The sequence below is a fragment of the Panthera uncia genome, chromosome C2, assembly GCF_023721935.1.
Source record: "Panthera uncia isolate 11264 chromosome C2, Puncia_PCG_1.0, whole genome shotgun sequence".
NCBI lineage: Eukaryota > Metazoa > Chordata > Mammalia > Carnivora > Felidae > Panthera > Panthera uncia.
This window is the reverse complement of record NC_064810.1, coordinates 7,633,664-7,652,155: the sequence shown is the minus strand read 5'-3', so window position 1 is coordinate 7,652,155 and position 18,492 is coordinate 7,633,664. Positions and strand designations below refer to the sequence as shown.

At 42.1% G+C, this 18,492-nt stretch overlaps 1 protein-coding gene across 13 annotated transcripts in view; it reads left to right on the top strand.

The window, feature by feature from the left end:
• DYRK1A (dual specificity tyrosine phosphorylation regulated kinase 1A) overlaps positions 1-18,338 on the top strand; it is a 153,737-nt gene extending 135,399 nt beyond the window's left edge. For 12 of the 13 annotated variants that reach the window (XM_049627869.1, XM_049627867.1, XM_049627877.1 and 9 more), the window contains 4 exons: positions 74-214; positions 8,925-9,231; positions 9,949-10,073; positions 14,999-18,338. In XM_049627869.1, the coding sequence (XP_049483826.1) occupies positions 74-214; positions 8,925-9,231; positions 9,949-10,073; positions 14,999-15,619 (1,194 nt within the window). In that variant the 3' untranslated portion in view covers positions 15,620-18,338. The remainder of the gene's footprint in view (positions 1-73; positions 215-8,924; positions 9,232-9,948; positions 10,074-14,998) is intronic. The other variant, XM_049627878.1, reaches the window with a different exon arrangement.
• Positions 18,339-18,492: the final 154 nt, after the last annotated feature.

The window sequence follows — 18,492 nt, the reverse complement described above, 5'->3', positions numbered from 1 at the left end:
ATGAACTGGTGAGGAGAAGCAGGATGTACTACAGTAGAAGTTACAGGCGTTTTTGTTTTTATTTTTAATACAGGTAGATCAGATGAATAAAATAGTGGAAGTTCTGAGTATTCCACCTGCTCACATTCTTGACCAAGCACCAAAAGCAAGAAAGTTCTTTGAGAAGTTGCCAGATGGCACTTGGAACTTAAAGAAGACCAAAGATGGAAAACGGGTAAAATAGGGAAACTTGATTTATTTATTTATATTTTTATATGTATATTTATTTAGCCTGTGTTACTTATTTCACAGCAGCTGTTGGTAGCTCACTTTGTATTTTGAAATCAGTGTCTCCGTTAACAATTTCATTAATAACCTAGGTGTCTGCTTTCTTCAAAAGTTGGGTATAGTTTGCCCTGAACTGTCTGTATGGACGAGTGTGTGTTTAATGGGCAGAGTTAAGGCTTCATGTTGGAAACGGTATGTCTGCCGTGTGACACAGCTGATCAAATCAGCGTGCCTCATTTCAGCAGTAGAATCCGAAAGTTCAACCTCTGTCTGTCACAGTGAGTGTATATAACGACGTCACAGTAAACAGTACTGCAGCTGTGGGCAGTAGAGGTCAGGATTGCAGTAAACGGCTTTTTCAAAACAATTAGTTCCAACGGGAGGAAAGAATTTTTGACTTGGGCGATTTGTGGCAAGAATATCAACCGACTCAGTAATCCTTCGGCAGATTTCAGTTCTGGTTCCTAGCTCGGTGGCATGGACGGCAGGGATGTCAGTCCAAAACCCTTGCAATTAAGGTTTTCAAAATGTTAGGTTGTTGTAGTAATTTTCTTCTGGTTTCAGATTGCTAGACTGCGTCAGTTTAACAGAGTGAACGATGGCAGTTTCGCATCCTGATCTCCTTTTTGTTTGATATAAATGTGAAAATAATCATGTGTTTTGTAATCTAGTTTGTCTCTGGTGTAAGAAGAACGTGATGTATAAATACCTGATGGTGTGTGATCTTTGCACCGGACACCTTGGGGTTGTAGTTTAAACACGTTGTTACCACTTAGGACGTTTTATTTCCGCGCCTCTTTGTATTTTGCCCCTTGCATTTTAGCGATGCTGCCACCAGGTGTCCTTTCCAGTGAACTGAAGATGATGGTTCTTGGCTTTAATTCACCTTCACGTAGGCTTTTAATACCAAACGATTTTCTTTAGAAGATTTAAAAATACATCTGTAATTGTATCTTTCATACCTGGTTGTAACTGACTGCACTCTGCCTTGTTCTCTGAGCTCTAGGCAGGGCAATATCCGGCAGCCACAGTCAGCCTCCTCCCGCTAAGGAAGGGATGGCAAACACCACACAAGCATCCTGAATCCTTTTGCCTTTGTCCACGGAGCGAGCTCAGTCATGGCCCCTTTCCCCTTGAACCCAGAGCACAGCCTGGGAATCCTTAGCTTCACCAGCCTTCAAGGTAGCTCCAGCCAGTCGATCTGAAATAGAGTTGGAGGGTATGAAACCTCCTTCGTGTTTTCTCTCTCCGCAGTACAGGCGGCTACTGCTTTCTCCGTTTGGAATCTTTTGGTTTTTTGTTGTTTTTTTTTCTGCCAGTTTTTTCTTTTTTTCTAAAGAAAACGTTCATCCCATCCCATGCACATCTCTGCCTTATAAAACCACAGTGAAGCTACTATGGGCCGAAACCTATCATTTCTCCCAAACTGAGCTATAATTACTTTTTAACAAAATTATGGGGGGGGGGCATTTCAGAAAAGAGTAGATAAATCTTTTCCCTTCTGAAAATTGGAAGTATCTTAACCTGTATTTAATACCTCTTACTTAACTATAGGTTTTATGAGATTTCCCTTAGTTGCAATTAGCAACTCATTTAAGAAACTTGAAGTATAAAATAAGTATTTGTCTTCGGACATAGGTAAATTTTGCACCAACCAAAAACTCAAATCCAGAACCAAATGATTACTTTATGAAGGCTGCACTAGGGAGTTTAACCAGAAGTATAAACTCATTGCGTGTGCAATCGTTGGGTATCTTTGTACTGTTTATTTTCTCAGTGATTTTATTTTTACTGGTAATTTCTCACCTATGTGTCCAGAGCCCCTTTTAGCTGCCTAGTAATGATATCTATACTATGTGTATGTTTTTTTGGTGGGGAAAGTGGATGAAGAATTAAGATGCTGATTTGTTGAAGTATAGTTTAGATACAATAATATAACCACTAGCTAGAATAAGATAACAGAACATTGTTGTGACCCTTTGTCATCCCACCCCTACTTGCTGATTTCTCTCGTCCTAGGTTAGTTTTTGCCTGTTCATAGGTAAAATTCATATGAATGTAGTCCTATAGTATTTACTGTTTTGTTTCCTTCACTTTAACAAACATCATTTTTGGAAATTCATGCGTATTGTGTGTGTCAACAGTTATTTCATTTTACTGCTTCATAGTATTCTATCGAATTAAAATGTTGTAGTTTATCTGTATGTACCTGTCCGTGGACGTTTGGATTGTTGCCAGTTCGGAACTATTATGAATAAGGGTTCTGGGAACATCATTGCATAAATCTTTTGTACACATGTGTTGTCATTTCTCTAGGGTCATTGCCTGGAGGTAGAATTGCCAGGTCATAGGGTATATGTGTGTTGATCTTCACGAGAAAATACAGTTCTCCAAATTTTTTCATCATTTTACATCCCTAGTGAGTATGAGGGTTCTAGTTGTACGACATCCTCCCCATTTGACGTGGTCTCTCTTTCTGAAATTAGCCATTCGGATGGGCAAATGTACGCAGCAGTTTCATTTGCATTTATTTCCCCATGACTAATGGTATGTGCTTTTTAAGCATTCGTAGAGCTTTTTTTGTGACCATCTTTCCAGTCTTTTACTTATTTATTGTTGAGTTGTTTAATTGAGTTGGGGTTTTTTTTGTTTTTGTTTTACACATAATGAATATAAGTGCTTTGTCATACATGTGTCCATATTTTTTTCCCCGGACTGTAGTTTACTATTTCTTTTCTTAGTGGTGTTTTTTTGATGAGTGGGAAATTTTACTATTTTCAAATGAAATCAAATCTGTCAACTTTTTTTAGTGAAGGCTTTGTATCTGAAGAAATCTTTGCTTTCCTCAAGTTTGTGAGGGTATTCTGTGCTTTCTTTTAAAAGATTTTTTGATCCTAGCTTTTATGGTTAGTCCTGGGGTTCATCTCGAATTAAGTTTTAAGGATGGAATGAGGTGTAGGAGTTGATGTTCACACCCCCCGGATGCCTGCCTTAGAGTTACAGCATCGTTTGTTGGATAGTTGCCTTTCCCCGTCAATCTGGGTGCTTTTATTCAGTTATTGTTCTTTTTTGTGCGGGCTTGTATTTGCACCCTGTTCTGTTACGTTGCTTTATCAGTCCTTGAACCAGTACGACAGTGCTGGTTGCATACCGTGTGGGAAGTCCCCAATGCAGGTAGTGTGAATTCACCAGCATCTTTTCTTCCGTTTTAATTTTTTTTTTTTCCCCTCCCTGTTCCCCAGGTCTTTTTTATTTATGTAGAGATTTTAGAATCAGCTTATAAGTCTGTAAAAAAAAAAAAAAAAAATCTTGCTGGAGTTTCTGTTTGGATTGCATTAAGGGTCCATCCAGGAGAATGGACATCTTAACAGTATTGTGTCTTCAGTCTGTGATCATGGTTTATCCATTTATTTAGTCTTTCATTCTTCTCAACAACATTTTGTGGGGTTTAGTGCAGAAGTTTCACACATATTTTTAGTTCGTTTTATTTAATTTCTGATTTTTTGATACAATTTTTAAAGTATCGTTAAATGTCATTAAAATGTCATTTTTAAAATTTTTTTTTTTTTCAACGTTTTTAATTTATTTTTGGGACAGAGAGAGACAGAGCATGAACGGGGGAGGGGCAGAGAGAGAGGGAGACACAGAATCGGAAACAGGCTCCAGGCTCCGAGCCATCAGCCCAGAGCCTGACGCGGGGCTCGAACTCACGGACCGCGAGATCGTGACCTGGCTGAAGTCGGACGCTTAACCGACTGCGCCACCCAGGCGCCCCTAAAGTGTCATTTTTAAAGTATCGTTTTCTACCTTTCTCATTGAAAATATGTGGAAATAGAATTGAGTTTGTATATTAACTCGTATCCTAAGATCGTGCTACATGTACCTATTTGTTGTAGTTTTTTATTTGTTTTTAGATTCTGTAGGGCTTTCTACTTACTCACATCCTCCACAAATGAACAGTTTTATTCTTTCAATCTGTATGCCTTTATTTATTTTTCTTGTTTTATCATACTGACTAGGACCTCCGCATTTTGAGTAGTTTTGGTGAGAACGGACATCTCCCCGTGTTCTCAATCTTGTGGGAAAGCATACCTATTTAAGTATGGTGCTCGTTGTGTATGTGTCTTGTAGCTCTGTCGGGTTGAAGGAGTAGTTTCCTGTGTTTTTAGAGAAGTGTCTTGCTTGTTTGTTTTTCTAAATCATGAGTGGGTTTTGGATGTTGTCACATGCTTTCTGCACCTGTAGAGATGATCATATGGTTTTTTCCCTGTTATGTGGTAAAATACATCAATAACTCTTAGAATATTAAGCTCAACCTATGATAAACCACACTTCCTACGTATTGCTGGGTTCAGTTTGCTAGTCTACATTGGTAGGAATATTTGTCTAAAATTTTAATATAATGCCTTCATTAGGTTTTGATCCCAGGATTCTGCTGGTCTCATAAAACTATTGGGGAAGTATTCTTTCTTGATTTTTCTGAAAGAGTTTGTATAAGATTGGCATTATTTCTTTTGTAAATGTTTAATAGAGTTCATCGATGAAGCTATCAGGACTGGAGATGTTCTTTGTTAGAAGGTTATTAATTGTAGCTCACATTTTTTGGTAAATATATGGCTATTTGGAGTTTCTTTTTTGAGTCCATTTTGGTAGGTATGGATTTCAAGCAATTTGTCCTCATCTAAGTTGTTGGCTTTGTCAGCATAAAATGACCCATAATATTTCATTATTATCTTTGTAGTTTCTAGAGGATCTGTAGGGATACAGTCTCTCTTGTATTCCTAACATCGGTCATTCCTGTTTTCTCCTTTTTCCCATTACTCTTGCTAGTGGTTGTCAAATTTGCCAGTCTTTTCAAGCAACCAGTCTTTTGTTTTTACTGTTGCTTCGTCTTGTTTCTATTTCACTGGTGCTTTTCTCTGTTATTTCTTTTTCTTCTCCTTACTTTAGGCTAAATTTGCTTTTTCTAGCTTCTGAAGGTGGAACCTTAGATCATTCATTTAAAACTTTCTTCTCATAGCATTTAATGGTATAAATGTCCCTCTAACTATTGCTTTAGCTGCATGCAGCAACTTTTGATATATTTTAAGTCTCATTGATTTTGAAACATTTCTAATTTCCCTTGTGATTTCTTTTTACTCATTGTTATTTAGAATGTTGTTACATAATTTCAAAATATTTGAGGATTTTCTAGGTATCTTATTGTTAGCTGATTTCTAATTCAGTAGCATCATGGGTCAGAAAACATGATTTCACTCCTTTAAGTGAAATTCATTGAGACTTGTTTTAGAATATAGCAGGTAATCTCACCTTGTGAATGTCCTGTGTGCCGTTGCAAAGAATTGCATTTTATACAGTTGTTTGGTGTAGTGGTCTACCGATGTCAGTATAGGTCAGGTTGTTTGATTTTTTTTTTTTCATATCTTTGACATCCTTATTTTATATGTGTGTGTACATGTGTCTGCCTGTGAATATTTGTTTTATCAATGACAGAGGGGAATGGTAGCCTTTAGTGATAATTCTGGATTTGTCTTCATCTCCCTTTTCGTTGCTTTATGTGTTTCAAAGCTCTCTTAGTAGGTGTGTACCCATTTAGTATTGTTGTGACTGTGATAAATTGACTTTTTCATTATGATGAAATGTCTCTTTTTATCTCTAGTAGTATTTCTAATTGTTAAGTCAGACTTGTCTGGTATTACACTACCTGTACCAACCTTCTTATTCGTAACATTTTCATAGTCTGTACTTTTTGTGCCCTTTAACGTCAAATCTGTCTGTATTTATATATGAAATACAGCTTTTGTATGCAACCTTTAGTTGTCAAGCCTTTTAATCCAGTCAGATAGTCTCTTTTTTTCACGTTCAGTTTTTAACCCATTTAGTTATTCGGAAGTTTAGGTTTTAACTGTTGTATTTGTTCTCTGTCTCACCTCTTTTTTCCCCCATTCCTTCTTTCCTGCCTTCTTTTGGGTCAATGGAGTACTTTCTGGTGTTCTGGTATTTTATTTCATCTGCTCTCTTGACCCTTTAGCTCTTACCCTGTGTGTAATTTTTAGTGTTATACGTACCCTTAATGCATCAGTTGACGTTCACGTAACACCACGTGATCAAGCATGCCCTTTTGTCTAACCGTCTACCTCTTGTGCACGTGGCATCGTACGTCACTTCTGCATATGTTATAACCCTCACAGCAGACACATCGACTGCTTAAATAAAAAGGGACTTTTAAAGAAATTTTGAAACACACACAAAATAAAGATACTAAAAAGGTCTTTTCTGTTTACCTATGTACGTTCTTGATTCCTTCCCACCCTTCTTGGCTTCCGGCCTGAAGAACTTCGTCTAACTTTTTTATTTTGTAGGGAATAACTTTTGCTCATGGTGTCTCTCAGCAGTTGTTTATCTGAAAATATCTTTATTTACTTTCTTAAGGAAGATAATGGACATTTCCATGGATGTAGAATTCTAGGTTGACATTTCAGCAAAAGAGAAAAGAGGTTATAACATTGCTTTGTGTATCACGTTGTTTCTAAAGAGAAGCCAGTGGCTTTTCTAAGTATCCTTCCCTATATGTAATGTTTCTCCCTTTCCCCCTTCCTTCTGGCTGATTTTAATGTTTTCTGTTTTTGTTCAGTTATTCAATAATTTGACTCTTATGTCTCCAGGAATAGCTTTCTTTGTATTTATTTTCCTTGGAGTTGTTAAGTTCTGGGGTCTGTGGGTTGATCGCTTTCGTCAGTTTTTCCTAAGACTGTATCTTTTCCAGTATCTGTTGCTTCAGTCTTTCTTCTCCTTCTAGTTCTCTACTGAAATGTGTGTGACAGGCTCAGCATGATCTCAGAGGTCTCCAGTTTGTTCATGCTGTTTTCTTTTTTGTTTTAGTTTGGATAACGCCTTTGCTCTGTCTTCTGATTCACTGATTTTTTTTTTCTTCTGCTGAGTCCAGTCTGCTGTTAAAACCATTATGTGAATTCTTGATTTCTGATATTGCATATTTTAGTTCTGACATTTCTGCATTTCCACTTACCTTTCAGGGAAAGGTTGCATTTGGTCTTCTGTCACCCCCCATCTATTCACACATGTTGTGCACCTTTTGAACTAAAATCTTTTACCTATTTGTTTATCATGGTTATTTGTAATGCCGGCCTGCCAGTTTCAGCATCTGGGTGGTTTACTTATGTGGGTCTTCCGACTAATTTTTGCACTTTGATTATGGACCCATCTTTTTAAAATTTCTTGTGTCTGTAGTTTTTTAAATGCACGCTGGACTTTGTATCTGAGAACAGTTGTGATGGAGGTAAACCCTCCCTCCAGAAAGAGATGCACCTCTTACTCTGTCATATGGGACTCAGTCCATCTCCTTTGTAGCTGAGCTGAATCTGGGCCTTGCTTTGTTTGTTCGCTCCACCTAGATTCTGTTCTCCACTGTCTTCCTAGGTTTTAAGCAGTGTCTGTGGCGACCTGAGTGCTCTCTCTGCAGCCCTGCTGCCCCAGGCAGTCTGTCCGTCCTGCTGCTCAGTTCCCTGGGGGCTCATGTCTGGGCTCTCCGCCTGCCCTCCGCCTTTGGCCCGTCCACACTGCCAGGAGTTGGTTCAGAGCTGGGCTGGATTCTTCTTACCCACATCTCTGGCATTTGCTCCTTCCCTCACCTTAGGTCTCTTCTCTCCTAGAAAGGGCTTCTCATTTTCTGGAATTCCGTCAACTCTGATTTGTTTAGTTCTTGGCACTCAGATGGGTTTTTTAAATGGAATGATTTTGTGGCCTACCTGCTGGCGTGTTTTTGCTTTCAGAGTGAGAGCCGTGGTCTCTTACGAATTTCTGCATTGTCACTAGAAGCAAAAATCGGTGATGCCATTCTGAATAAATTCAATATTCATAAGCGTCTTAAGGGTTCTACCACCATCTATTAAAAAAGGAGTTTTCAGAAAAATCTCAACACGTGTTAATTTATTACTCAGCATATTCTAAATGCTTTTAATTTCTTTATCTAAATATGAAAGTGGTGGGGGAGCGCCTGGCTGGCCCAGCCTGAAGACCATGCACCTCTTGGTCTTGGGGTCATGAGTTCAGTCCCACACTGGGTGTAGAGATTACTTAAAAAAATAAACGAAATGAGAACGGTAAATCCGAGCGTGTAGGGTTAAACCAGTGAATCTTCACTTGGAGTGATTACCACAGCTTTGGAGAGCCATTGTTAGGAAAGGAAGTGCATCCGAGGTCACGTGTATCAGGCAGAAAAGCGATTCAGACCACTGGGCCGGAGCAGCGGTCGCACCAGAAGGTAAAAGCTTAAGGCTTTTGTGGGCTTCTATTGCATATTATGTGGCTGTGTTTGTTTGTTTTTACAACCTTTAAAAATATAAAACCCATTCATAGCTGAAGCTATAGAAAAACAGCCCAGGCTAGGCCTTTGTTTGCTGACCCCTGGGCCACATGATCTTTATAGTCATTTTTGGTCTCGAAATTATTTTGAATTTCTCCAACAACAAGCGCATTTGGAACAGTAATGTGTGAAAATCCAGAGAATCTGAGTATAAAGCGTTCTTTTTAATAAAGGTCTCAATATATAACATATTTAAGCATATTTGAAGTTATGCAGGCTTTTACATACTCCATCACATTTAGAGAAAGCTTTTTTTTATCTTTCTTCTCTTCAGGAGTATAAACCACCAGGAACCCGTAAACTTCATAATATTCTCGGAGTAGAAACAGGAGGACCCGGTGGGCGTCGTGCTGGGGAATCGGGTCATACCGTGGCTGACTACTTGAAGTTCAAAGACCTCATTTTAAGGATGCTTGATTATGACCCCAAAACTCGAATTCAACCTTACTATGCCCTGCAGCACAGTTTTTTCAAGAAGACAGCTGACGAAGGTACAAACACAAGTAACAGCGTGTCCACGAGTCCCGCGATGGAGCAGTCACAGTCCTCCGGAACCACCTCCAGCACGTCCTCCAGCTCAGGTCGGTCCTTCTGATACTCGGGGAGGCCTGGAAGCGTTTCTTATTTTTGTTACAAGGCGGGGGTTACTGTAAAGTCTTTGAAGAATTGGTTGTTGGGATAGGGAGGAGTTGTTTTACCTAAATCTACCCTTTGCAGTTAGTAAAACATTTCACCTGTCCCCAGGCTCTGATACTTAATTACGCGTGATAAATTCTGCTTGGCAGTTGGAAACGAAACCCTTTCTTTCTTGTTTTTTTTAACTGTGTTTTTTTTTAATGTTTGTATTTATTTTTGAGACAGAGCATGAGCAGGGGAGGGGCAGAGAGAAAGGGAGACAGAATCCGAAGTGGGCTCCAGGCTCTGAGCTGTCCGCACAGAGCCCGACACAGGGCTCGAACCCAGAGACTGTGAGATCATGACCTGAGGCGAAGTTGGGCGCTCAACCGACTGAGCCCCACAGGCGCCCCTCTTAGCCAAAGTTTTCCTTTGGTTTCTTAAGTAGAAATACTTTGTTCACGTGCTCGAACTTTCCCCTAACTTAACCCAAACCAGACTGTCGCGTGTTAGTTCACTGGTCGGTGTGAAAGAACTTAGAGAATTGGATGACTTCCTGATACGCTTTGAGGTTCATACAGCTTTTTGCGCGTGCCGTACCTTCGGTGTTAACGTGAGTGTTGGAATACATACTTGAGCAAAGTTAACTTCAGACTTACAAGTACTGTGTTGTGATCCCGAAGGTGGATCGTCGGGGACGAGCAACAGTGGGAGAGCCAGGTCAGACCCGACGCACCAGCACCGGCACAGCGGCGGGCACTTCACAGCTGCCGTCCAGGCCATGGACTGTGAGACTCACAGTCCCCAGGTGAGCTCCCCGCCGTGGAGGCCCGGCCCCGCAGCAGCCGGCCGGGGCCGCGGTGGGCGCCAAGCGCATTTCCGATGGTTGTGTCGTTTACCCCACGGGGTCTTAGTAGCTTCCACGCGTGTAGGGAATTCTGCCCTGTCCGTAACTAAGGAAGCACGTCTTTGCAGTTTTCTCCCTCGTTATGTAGAAGTAGCTAACGTTTCTTGGGTGCGTACCAGCCACTGTTCCGGTTGTTATTCCCTGTGTTTATCTCATTTACGACAGTAGCACTTGGAGCCTTACACTGTTCGAGTTTCCCTTTTAACTTTGGGAACTGACCCTTGATGGGTTCAGTAACTTTCCCTGGCTTGTGCTCTTCATTACTGTGCTCCGACCGCTTCCTGTGATCTTTGGTCACTCATGGTCCTTGATTCCGAATCAGTTTGTGGTCTCTCACCTCCATGTTGTTTTGGGGTTACTTTGGGGTTTTTTTTGCTTTTGTTTTGTTTTTAATATCTGTTTACTTTTGAGAGACAGAGACTGAGGTGGGGAGGGGCAGAGAGCGAGGGAGACACAGGACACTGAAGCAGGCTCCAGGCTCCGAGCTGTCAGCATAGAGCCCGACACGGGGCTCGAACTCACGGACGGTGAGATCGTGACCTGAACCGAAGTTGGGCACTCAGCCGACAGCCGTGCAGGCCCCCCTCGTTTGTTTTTGAAACGTGTTAAAGAAGAGGCTGTAATCGGGTATTTTTCTTTTCAATGGGGTGAAGCAGATGTTGGTAGTAAAAATATTTATGAAATACTCTTTGTAAAATACTAACTCACACTGGGCACTGTGTCACGGTGCTGTGTGACGAGGGGCCGGCGTATCATTTGTAAAAGCGAAGTCAGGACAGGTTGCTGAGTATCACGCCCCATTCTCGTGGCTGGGGCTGCTGGGCGCTGCGGGAGAAGACCACAAGCAGCAAGCTGGCACGGTCGGTGCCGTTGCCAGTTCCTAGTGCCCAGCCTCTGGGCGGGCTCGCCATTCCTCATCACCTCGTGTCTCCCCCGTTCTCTGTAGGCACTGTTTCCAACGCCCCTTCTACTCTTTTTAGAAACTGACCTCTTGCTCAGCCTCTGGCTCCTGGGTCTGCTTGATTCTCTTCTGTCAGCATCTGATCCCCCCAGGTCTCTCCCGGCTGGAGCCAGCCCTCCTCCTGGCCCGTGTCTGTCTGGTGTCTGTTTGGCCCTACGTCGTGCTAGCCTGTGGTGGCTGTGTTGGACCCGTGAAGAGTTCCTCGGTCTGCTCCGGTGGGGGACACCGTTGCTGCAAGTGTCACCTGCGGCCGCCACTGAGGAGGCCGGTGCCGGGCATTCAGAGGCTTGTCCTTTTTTGTTCTCACCCACGTGGACAGTTTTGGCTCCTCCCTGCCCTTTGAAGCACTTTCCCTCTTTTTCCCTTGGCAGGACGCCCCCTGAGTTTCCCTCACTTGTCTGGCCTTTCCTTCCCTGTCTCTTTTTCCGGATTCTCCTCTGCCCACCCTGTAGACACGGACATTCCCAAGGCTTGCCCGCTTGCCGGTTGACCTCGCCCACCCTGTCCGATGCCTCAGTACCGTCTTGGCCCAGGTCCCCCCTCCAGCTTCATTTCTGACCTGGGCCTCTGTTTCTCTTTTGTGTTCCTCGTACAGATGGCCCTAGATTCACCCATTTGTTCAAGCCTTACACCTGGGGGTTAGGTTGGGGAGCTGATCCTTGACTCGTCTTTTCCCTCATCCCACAGTTGAATCAAGTAGTAAATTGTGTGAATTCTGAATATCCTAAATGTGCTTGTATTTTCTTCACTTCATCCCATTGCTACAACCGTCTCCAGCCTGTCTTCCTATAAAGAATGTTCTAACCTGGTCTTCCAGCATCTAACTCCATTCAGCAGTCAACGCCATTTTCTTCTCTGCGGGCACATGAACATTCAGTAAAGCAGTCTGATGCGGCTTTTCCCTACTTTAAACCAGTGTTTGGCTTTTCCTTTGTACTTAAAAGGGAATTTAGACTTCCTGCGAAGGTCTCAGTGATTGCCACGGTCTGGTCCTTTTCAGGGCATTCTTTCTCCTCTTTATTTGCTCTGGTCTTACTGGATTTTTGTCATTTTTTTGGAATATACCACGTTCTTTCTTGTTTCTCACATGTTCTGTGCTCAGCCTGGAACACTTTTCCCCTCTCTCGGCTTTGGTCATTGCCACTTACACTTCAGACCTTCACTTAAATGTCGCTATTGGTTTTTGTATCCTTTTTGAGATATTGTATGCATATCCACATACAGATATAGATTCCTAATCTTTGTACACAAACGATAGCGTGCCATGCACAAGTTGATGTTTTGAGTTTGTTTTTTTGCTTGTTTTTTTGGGGGGGGTCGTTATATGTTTTACGTGTATTTTTAATATATATTTGGAGCTCTTTCTACATCAGTACCTGGAGAACTTTTTCTTCCTTCTTCTTCACATGATACTCCCGTGTTTAGATGTTCCATAAGTCATTTCCCCTGTTAATTTCCAGTCTTTTTTACTATTACAGATGATGGTAGAATGCCACAGACCTACCACTCATACACATTAAGTGTACCTGTGATAGGAACCCCTAAATGTGAAATCGCAGGTCAGAGAGGGATGTGATCTGTAAGTTTCATAATTGCTGTCAATTGCTCTCCATTTAGTTTTGCCAGTTTAGCCTTCCACCAGCAAGACTTTGGAGAAACAATCGGGGAGGGGGGGGGGTGATCACCTTTGATCAGTCTGAAATGAAAAATGGTATTGGACAGAAGATATTTTTATTTTGCTTATTTGTTCCTCTTTTTTCTTTAAAAAAAATGTGTTTTAAGTTTATTTAACTTTTTATGGAAGAGACAGAGAGAGAGAGAGAGAGAGAGAGAGAATGAGAATGAGAATCCCAAGCAGGCTCCACACTGTCAGTGCAGAGCCTGATGCGGGGCTCGATCCCACAAACCGTGAGATCGTGACCTGAGCCGAAATCAAGAGTCCAATGTCTAACCAATTGAGCCACCCAGGCAACCCTGCTTATTTTCTATTTATACATGAATTTGAGTCGTGTTGTAGTTTAAGAGCCGTCAGTATTTTCTGAGAACTTTCTGCCTCTTTTTCTACTGGATTGTTTTCAGTGGTGTGTCTTAAAGTTTGACTCTCCAGACCACTTCCGCTGAGAAAGAAACGCTTTATGTCAGCTCCTGGTAAAAGACATATTTTCCAGCTCATAGGGACAGAGTAGATAAACAAAATGAGTCAAATTAATAGAAATTGCAAGTACTGCTGATAAAAGGTGTCAGGATGTGATCTAGGATGACGATTTGTTGGGTGGGATGCGTGAGGATTTGAGTAAGCCAGACTGATAATAGACCCCACAAAATATGGTAGCCAAAGGGAGTATGAAGTCTCTTTTTTGGGTAGCGGTCCCGGGAGGGTTTTCAGGTCAGTGGCATTGCTGTCTCCCGTGTCCTGGGCGAATAACTCCGGCCCTTAAGGCCTGGCTGTCTGCTGGCATCCACCAGGCGGGATGTGGGAGGTGTTGGTGGGCCAGGTCCGGCCGTGACATAAAAACATCAAAACGTTCATTCGTGTTGCACGGACTAGAACTCAGCCCCGTGGCCATACCTGAGGACGGGGGAGGCTGGGAAGTGTAGTGCCGCCATGTGGACAGCTGGTAGCTGCTGCCCCAGGAGTTGAGGCAGTGTTAGCCAGAGTGGTCAGAGAAGACTCAAACCGAAATGGGAAGGAAGCACCCGAGGAGAAATGAGAAGTCAGAGCATTTTAGGCAGGAAGGAACAGTAGGCACAGATGCCCTGAGACGTTGGAAAGATACGACTACCGGGTGGAGGAATGGAAGGAGGACCCGGTGTTGGAGCCCAGGTAGCAAGAGGAAGGATGGCTGGAGGACAAGATTGGCCAGACGAACGGTGGCCCCTGAGGCAGACCACCTATGGATTTTGCATTATTTTGTTTTTCTAATAAGTGCACGGAGAAATCATTAAAGGATTTTAATTTAAATAGGAAAGTGATTGGATTTGTGTTTTGAGAAGATTTTTCTTCTGTTATGAAGAATGGGTTGGAAAAAAGGCACAAGGATGGAAGCTGGGAGCGGATTTAGGAGGCGGTTGTGCGGTGTGGGTGAGCGGTGGACGGTAGGAGCCTGGGAGAAGGGATGGTGGTGGAGACCAGGGAAGCAGCCAGGCTGGAGCCGTTTCGAAGGCACGCTCCATGGTACTTGCTGATGGTGTGGATGCAGGAGTTACTGAGCCGCTGATGAAAAGAGTGCTCTTACTGAAACGGGAAAGATGGAGAGAAGAGGGGCTTTACGGGAAAGCCAAGAATTCATTTTGAACCTGTCCAGAATGTTTGTTATCTGATCCTTTCCAGAAAAAGTTTGCTGATCCCTGGCATAAACAATGCATCCCAGGAAAGAAAGTGGCCAGTGAAATAAATACATGAGCCTGTTAATGGGTATAGCTTGCTAAAAATTGCAGCTTTCATAGTAAAATACTGGTTCGCTCAAACATACTTGGAATTTTGCGTTCTAATTTTTTTGTTTTTAATGTTTAATTTTGAGAGAGAGAGAGCGAGAGAGAGAGTGCGCGCGGGGAAGGGGCAGAGAGAGAAGGGGGGAGACCCAGAATCCCAAGCAGGCTCCAGGCTCCGAGCTGTCAGCACAGAGCCCGAGGCGGGGCTCGAACTCACGAACGGTGAGATCATGACCTGAGCCAAAGTCGGATGCTCAACCTACTGAGCCACCCAGGCGGCCCGGGATTTTGTGTTCTAGAACTGACACATTAAAAGTTTCAAAAATCCCCTCTCTCTAATTAACATAAATGCTGGTGTCCTAGCTTTCGATTGAAGATTAAGTAAAGCTTGGAAACAGTACTCTGAATAAATGCTTTGAAAATCTTCTTACAGGTGCGTCAGCAATTTCCTGCTCCCCTTGGTTGGTCAGGCACTGAAGCTCCTACACAGGTTACTGTTGAAACTCATCCCGTTCAAGAAACAACCTTTCATGTAGCCCCTCAACAGAATGCATTGCATCATCACCATGGAAATAGTTCCCATCACCATCACCACCACCACCACCACCACCACCACCACGGACAACAAGCCTTGGGTAACCGGACCAGGCCAAGGGTCTACAATTCTCCAACGAATAGCTCCTCTACCCAGGATTCTATGGAGGTTGGCCATAGTCACCACTCCATGACATCCCTGTCTTCCTCAACTACTTCTTCCTCTACGTCCTCCTCCTCTACCGGTAATCAAGGCAACCAGGCCTACCAGAATCGCCCGGTGGCTGCTAACACCTTGGACTTTGGACAGAACGGAGCTATGGACGTTAATTTGACCGTCTACTCCAATCCCCGCCAAGAGACTGGCCTAGCTGGACATTCAGCGTACCAATTTTCTGCTAATACAGGTTCTACACATTACATGACTGAGGGACATCTGACGATGAGGCAAGGAGCTGACAGAGAAGAGTCCCCCATGACAGGAGTTTGTGTGCAACAGAGTTCTGTAGCTAGCTCGTGACTAAATTGAAACTTGAGTTTGTTTCTTGTGTGTTTTTATAGAAGTGGTGTTTTTTTCCAAAAAACAAAGTGCAAAGCTGCTTGCATCAGAAGGAGATTAACACACTGAACCGCTACAAGAGGGCAAAGCTGACTTTTTTTCTTTTTCTTTTTCTTTTTTTTTTTTTTAACTTGAAAAGATTGCAAAGGGACAATGAAGTTTTTCAAAGAGCCATGTCCACAAACCCGTCGTCACGGAGAGCGCAGAGGTGTCCTCTTTTCGCCTCCCCCATTTTAACTTGCCACACCCCAGCCGTAGTGGGTTTTTTTGTCTTTTCTGTTCCACAGAAGTTAATGTTCAGATGTTGGTCTTGGTCATTTGCCAACTAATTTTAAAATAAAAAGGCACTGCACATAATTTGCATAAAGGGCCCCACGAGGGTGTTTTTTTTCTTTTTGTTTTTTCCTTTTTCCTCCCTTTACCCCCCCTCCCCCCCCGTTTGTTTTGTTTTGGGTGGGTGGTGGGAAATTTGGGTTTTTAAGTCCTCTAAACACACTTGGGCACGGAAACGCAGTACTGTAAGGAAGAGGGACCTCCAGCTGACACAAACATCACCTTCAGCTGTATGGAAGGGACGGTTGTTCTGGAGTTTGTTTGTAAGGCACAGTGAGCATGCTAAGTGGCGGGGATCAGAACTCTCCTGTCTGAACCTACTGAGGAGCAAAGCAGCAATTACATGGGATCCCGTGGGTCTCCTGTTGGAGAGGCCACGGTAGATAGTAATGGAACGTGACTGGTCTCCTAACCGAGGTGCACTGAGAAGCAATCAACGGGTCAGTCGTGGCCAGTCCTGGGGAGGTCTGAGTGGTGGTCTTTGGGATAACCTTTGGCCTTATGGATTTGGACTCGAAATTAGAAGAGCCTACCATTTCAGATGCAATCACTTTTGGACATGCTTTTGCAGACAGTCCTTAATGCTGAAAACACAGAGAATGGGTAATTCAAGAGGCCTTTCTTTTAAAATAGACTTTTGTGACCCACTAATTGTAAGGTATTGCAAGGTCACTTTGCGTGTGTCATAAAGTTGACTTCCTTATTGGTTGAAGGTCACAGAAGTAGTGGTTTGCTTTGATGGAAATAGCTACAGCTGTGTCCCTTCCTGCTTTTTACTTTTTTTGTTTTTTTTGTTTTGTTTTGTTTTTGTTTTTTTTTTGTTTCATTTTTGCTTTTTTTCTCGGCACGTGGTATCTCCACCATTTCTTCTGCACAAAGATGTCTTCTGTTCATCCTGAACATTTTTAAAAAATGCAGAATTTTATGTGACTGCTTTTTTGCCTCACAATTATGCTGTGAATTTTACAAAAATTTATTTTCTTTTTTGATAATTTATTGTACCAAAGCTGTTTTTATAGCACATAGATGTCTGTAACCAATAATGTAGCAGTCCTGCACTTTGACACAAGGTGTAACTAGACCATTTTTAAATGTCAGTTGAAAATTATGGCTGTACTATTGCTTAAACAAAACTGGAACTGTTGTTGAATCCATAGCCAATACATCTACAGCAATCTGTGTTCTGAACATAATAGATTGACATCTAATTCAAGATGACAGCATCTGTTACATTCTAAATGTGTTCAGGCTTCCGAAGGTAAAGGGACACTGGATCCAGAAGCTATGGAACCAGCAGTCGATTCTTGTATTCCTGATTAACCTACTTGTAAACTTGAAAGCAAGACCTTGATTGCACCAACAGGTCCAAAATATGAGCACGAGTAAAGCAAAACTCTCATGCGTGACCTGAAGTGAACAGGCTGGTGTTTAACAGGTGCCTAGTTTTGAGATTATGCTGCCTTAATGTAACACAGTCTGGCAGTTGCTAAATTTGTGTTCCCATTTTAAATTGACCAATTTTAGGGTGTTATACTTTTGAGCGGTTGAATTGGGAGAATGAAGATAAGTAATTTATCTGTCCAGGATCAAAAGAAGCCTAGGAAAGAAGCAGTAATCTACCTCTGCCGATAACCCTGTTCAAAACAACTCAGCAGAACACCACATTACTTTTTATTGGTCAATTCTATGTGGCTGACTAGGTCAATTTTTTCTGAACAAAAAGCAGGTTTTTATATGTAAACAGTGACAAAAAGAAAGGCTTAAAACTATGTGAATGTGAATGGAAACTTGGAAATACCGTTTTTATAATCCACAAAATTTTTTTGTTGTTAATCAGGAAATCCATATTTATTTTGTAATTAAATGTCAAGCCTGTGGATGATTTTTGAACTTGGTAGTTCATAAAAGTTTACAGTGAATAAAAGGATATCATCTTGAGTATAGCAATATCAAAAGGAATCAGTAGTTACTGCTGTTTAGGACTATAAGGGGAAGATATTATATGGGTCAGGTCATTTTTTTCTGTGCTGGTTGCCACATCTTAGCAAGCACCAAAAACGAAAGCAGTTTTTAAACCGCTATTTACATAAAGGAAATCATAAAATCCAATGCTTCTGCATACTGTGTTATGTTACAGTCCAGTTTTGTGTGCTTTACTACACGGTTTGGTTACAGGACTTCTGTGCATTGTAAAACATAAACAGCATGGAAAAGGTTAAATACCTGTGTGCAGATTGTAAGATCTGGTCCGGACTTGCTGTGTATATTGTAACGTTAAATGAAAAAGAACCCCCCTTTGTATCATAGTCATGCGGTCTTATGTATGATAAACAGTTGAATAATTTGTCCTCAGACTCTTTACTATGCTTTTTTAAAATTAAGAAAGATGTAAACATAGTAAAAAACTCTTCCTATGCAATTAACCTGGTCCAGGTAATGGGTCTGGTAGGTATACTGAGTATAAGTTTGGTCAAATGTGTAAGAAGGAAATGGTGCGACGT